This window comes from Berghia stephanieae, chromosome 1 (assembly GCF_034508935.2).
Source record: "Berghia stephanieae isolate SIO BIC M18660-M18661 chromosome 1, UCSD_Bste_1.3, whole genome shotgun sequence".
In the NCBI taxonomy this organism is placed as follows: Eukaryota; Metazoa; Mollusca; class Gastropoda; order Nudibranchia; family Aeolidiidae; genus Berghia; species Berghia stephanieae.
The window spans coordinates 65,525,934-65,530,933 of NC_088360.1; the positions used below are offsets into that span (position 1 = coordinate 65,525,934).

The 5,000-nt window shown below is 34.8% G+C and overlaps 1 protein-coding gene across 2 annotated transcripts in view; it reads left to right on the forward strand.

Annotated features, from left to right (window-relative positions):
• LOC144979577 (uncharacterized) overlaps window positions 1-4,503 on the forward strand; it is a 103,143-nt gene extending 98,640 nt beyond the window's left edge. For both annotated transcript variants that reach the window (XM_078926325.1, XM_078926334.1), the window contains exons 10-13: window positions 986-1,146; window positions 1,548-1,635; window positions 2,835-2,994; window positions 3,913-4,503. In XM_078926325.1, coding sequence (XP_078782451.1) covers window positions 986-1,146; window positions 1,548-1,635; window positions 2,835-2,994; window positions 3,913-4,035 — 532 coding nt within the window. In that variant the 3' untranslated portion in view covers window positions 4,036-4,503. The remainder of the gene's footprint in view (window positions 1-985; window positions 1,147-1,547; window positions 1,636-2,834; window positions 2,995-3,912) is intronic.
• The last annotated feature ends 497 nt before the right edge of the window (window positions 4,504-5,000 follow it).

A 5,000-nucleotide genomic window follows, 5' to 3' on the forward strand; every position in this document is an offset into this window, starting at 1 on the left:
TTCAAGTCCATTGTAATTATTTTCCAACAACAGTCTACACGTTTTTATATTTCACTTTCTAAACTGCATTACACAGTTCCTCTCTGCCTCCCCTCTTTTCACTTAATTAATTGCGCACCTTTTAGAAATATCTAGTATTTTATTTCAATTCGTGCTTCCTCACAAAGGAGCATAATATTTCCTGCCAACCAATGGTTTGTTTATTCATCTTAATTACGCCACTACCACATTATCTCATTCATCTGTGGTGTTTCTTTCACCCTGTTTTGATGATAAAGGGGAAATCCGAAACGTTCATTTGATCTGTTTTTGTAATTAAATTGAAGCTTACATTCAATTTCAAATTATTATTTATTTCTTCGAGCTCCGAGCAGCAATATTTACATTAAGTGAATACATTATTTCGAATGCAACGATTTGCGTAAAAACGCCAAACTGACAACTTTTTACATTGTCGAAATTGGTCGTTTTTGAGAATGTTCGTGTCGTCGGTACGTATTTTATGATATCTGTTTGACTCAACGAACTTTCAAACTGACTTTAAATTATAAAAGGAAATCCAGTTATCTGTTTATCTATCTATAAAATATACATTTCTAATTTTCAAATCTTTCAGTAGAGTTGTGAGCCGTATAATTTTTTTTTTATTGACTCAGATAAGTACAATGTTCTCCACAAGGCTATATTTTTTTAAAGAAAGGATATATATGCCCAAACAAGCAAACGCATGTATATAAACATGCCTTAGTCACCAATAGCTTATTATTTTACAAATTTATTGCGTTTGACTGTGCTCGAAATGTTTATTTCCAGGTGGTTCGCTCGTTCGGATATAAAAAAAAACCAGTCGTGTACTTAAAGGAGAAGAAAGAGAAGGTAAAGTTAGACATAGTAGATCCAGCCACTGGAAAGACATTGCCAGAGACACAAATTGGTAGTCCTGAAATTTATTGCGTTTGACTGTGCTCGAAATGTTTATTTCCAGGTGGTTCGCTCGTTCGGATATAAAAAAACCAGTCGTGTACTTAAAGGAGAAGAAAGAGAAGGTAAAGTTAGACATAGTAGATCCAGCCACTGGAAAGACATTGCCAGAGACACAAATTGGTAGTCCTGTTGCTTTGAGGATTACGTTTGATCTAAGAGAAGGTGAGCAAAGTATATATATATTATATATATTATATGTACCTATATTATAAGGAGTTGCGAATATCGGCTTGAAGAATATGAATCCATCGAATAAATATTTTCATGTTATATAAAATTGATGTTTAGCCACATGCTTCTGAGAAACAGAAGAAGTAGCTGTTTTTGTCCTAATGGCAGAGGAAAATGATATATTTAGATTGATAACTAACACATTTGATGTTTTTCATAACTATCATATCATGTCACTTTGAAATGGTTTGCAATTGGACCTAAGAGGGTTTTTTTTGTCAATGACTTTTAAGATTGAAATATACAACTTTTAAAACAAAGCATGGTTCAGCTTATTTTATTAATAATTTGTTATTGATTATCATCCCTCGTTTACTGTTACACCTGAACAGATAGTGTTGCAACTGGCGTCCGCCCATACAATTGCGATGCTTCCTCAACGGACAGTAAACAGAGAATCCGATTTTTAGACGACAAGAGGTAATATGATATAATTTAAAGATTTATTTAAGGACCCTACGCGCAAGGTACAAGTTACATTGTGATGTGAGAGGCGAGTGGCGTATAATGTAAAGAAGAAAGAAATATTTTACCAAGGGCGATTTACTATGTCAGAAGTATCGGCAATTACTCTCTTTGGTAAATTTCTAACATAAGCTCTAAAACTAAAAACGTTCGGCCACAACAAAAGTACGCTTTAAGACTAGAATTAGTCGGTTTGCTGGACGTATGATAAAACAATGAAAATAAGTAAAGTTTTAACACGGAGGTCATCAATGTATGAGCGTTCAGATTTTTGCATTTCTTTTCTCAGGGGAGGGGGGGGGGGGACTTTACTTACCAACCACCAAAAACGAGGTGAGGTCATTCCATAAATAAAAGCCAGATAAATTACAATGGACACCACAATTTGAAGATGCTTTCTGCGCTCTTAAAAGGATCCAGACGTCATAACTCGTGATGCGTTTAATTGACCACTATATGCCTTTTATTTTGAGGACAGATGTAAGCAAAATAGAAATAGGCGAAATGATAACCCTAATGGTCTGGTTTCGAACCTCGTAGGCGCGCTCAGGGCTATCATTACCAGCTGCGCCACTCAACCTACACTAGAAGAAACGACTCAGATTTAATCCATCGGTGATTAAGGTCCCTTATACCTAACTGTAATAATAATAAGTGAGTCAAGAGAATGATAACACCCAAAACCATTTTTTTAAATATACAAAAGTTTAACTAGACTATTAAAGGAAAAGATAGAGAAAATAAGTGGAAGGTATCATACCTTCATATAACTATGGATGATGCATATTATACATCTTTAACTATTAATCCTGTATTTATTTGATCACAGGTAGAATGGCTCTAATTGAGTGGATCAAATTTATTATTTATTTATTTATTATTTATTTGATTTTAATCATATGTGTCACTAGATTGATATCTAAAAATTGTACAAGCCTGTTTGGCTCATCTTTAATCCCTATCGGTCTCAAGTTGCGGTTCTTAAAGACTTCCAAACCAGAGTTGATTGATTCTAATTGACACATCTTGAGACAGGGAATGATGCCTTGTTCATCATTGATATGACATGGGCTGTTTCCTGGGTACAGGGAAGATTTTGGTGTTCAAGTTTAGGAAACTGTTGGATAACAATAATATTTCAATCTGTCTCTCAGCTGCCCAATGGAAGACTTTCCTATCTCTGCCTTTTCGAGTAATGCAACAACAAAGACTCTCACCACCAAACCCTTTTCTCTCTTTGGGTTTGACAGTACGGATGAGGTCAATTTCAACTGTGCCTATGTTCTCTGCTTTGGAGATGATCCCTGTCCTGCGGTAAGAAAATTGATGTGAAATGTGACCCGTCGTCTCAAAACGATATGTCGGGATGAATAGGACCTCAAAAGTGACGTTGGAAATAAATTGACAGGAAATATTAATTCTTGAGTTTTTGCAATGAGGGAAATTGTATTGATTCTTTCAATCGAAATTAACCCCCAAGTTTCATGTTTATGTCAATAAATTCATTTTAGTACCTTGGTCATCTTGACATAACGCCGTTTGGAGACGGTGGGTCACAAATAGACTACCAGGCAATAAATGTGGCAGTCCAAGTCCCTGTCTATAAAATACTCCTCCATCTATTTATAGACAGATAAAGGTCTGTAAAAGTGCGGATGAAACATTCAAGAAATATAAACATTAAACAATCACAAAAATTCAGTCTCTCTCTCTCTCTCTCTCTCTCTCTCTCTCTCTCTCTCTCTCTCTCTCTCTCTTTCTTTCTTTCTTTCTTTCTTTCTTTTTTTCTTTCTCTCTCTCTCGCTCTCTCTCTCTCCTATCTCTTTTATAATAATGACAATAACAGTTAGCTAAAATATGATGGTACGTGATTGAAGGAAAGTCTTGACATCTTTGGTCCAGTTTTCTGATTTATGTGATATGGATTACTCCCATTCACATATTAATATTTTTCTTTGTAGTGTTTGTTCCGATTCAGGGTCCATTGTGTTGAAAGCATTGGTCGCCATTTTGAAGAAATATGTACCTTAATCAAGGGACTTCTCTCTCTCTCTCTCTCTCTCTCTCTCTCTCTCTCTCTCTCTCTCTCTCTCTCTCTCTGTGTGTGTGTGTGTGTGTGTGTGTGTCTCTCAAACGTGTAAAATGTCAAAAATGAACTCCCTTGGTCGCATACTCACTATACTTTGATGTATTATTTTATTATTGCAAAACAATCGCCAATTTTGTTTTCAGGGCTGCGGTGAAACCATTGAAAGTCCAAAACACAATACAACCACCGGTCGTCACAAACGCATCGCCATAAATAGACCACAGAGAATAAGTGGGACTATCGCTGTTACAAAATATCGGAGCTAAAAGGCGACTACTGATTTTAACTCCTTCAATGTCATTATTATGGTTGTTGTTATTGCTATCATTATGAATATTGACATTCTTCTTTAATCAATGCATTTACTTGGAAGACTGAATTTGAAATTTGGCCAGATTAACTCTCCTACAATACGATCGTCTTAATGTCTCATTTGGCCAAACTCTCAAACCAGGATTTCGGTAACAGGTTTTAGAGTTTTGGTCAAGATGGTGGTCATTAAATGATCGAAAGTTGAGTGGAGTCTTCTACTACTAACATTCAATTGTACTTTCCAGAGTAGGACTGTGACTGATACTAGGAGTGAGCGGTAGAAGAAGAAAAGTAACGGAGCAAGAGAGAGATGAGCAGTGCGACACGAGAAGATATAATGAATGAAAAATAGATAGATAGATAAGAACGAAGAATTTGAGAATCAATGTAATGATAAGAAGAAGAGAAGAAGAAGAAGAAGAGCAAGCACACAAGAAGTAGAGCGAACAACAAAAAGAAAAAAGAACAAGATCACTGACAGACTAGAGAATTCCTTACATTCTTTTTTTTTTTTTTTTGTTACGACTTTTGTTAGATATAGTAGATTATTTATTGGCAACGTATATAACATTTATTATATACCAAGTTTTAATTGATTGCCATATTCCGTGGTTTGTTTATATAATAAGTATGTTATTAACATAATTTTAATTATTTCTATGTGTTGTGATTTCAATTTGCTTAACTTATCATAATGATAAATGATTTTGCGTATAATAACCAAGGATTGAACTGCATTGATTGGAGTGCTTCTGGGAATATAAATCCAAAGTACTAACACAGCCAAAAGGCTATATTAATATAAGGTCAAAAGACAATGTTATTTACGATTCGTGTAAATTTGTAACTTTCTGTTATTAGCCAATGTAAACAATTAACTAAATTTTACTTCATTAAATACAAAACTCCAATGATTATC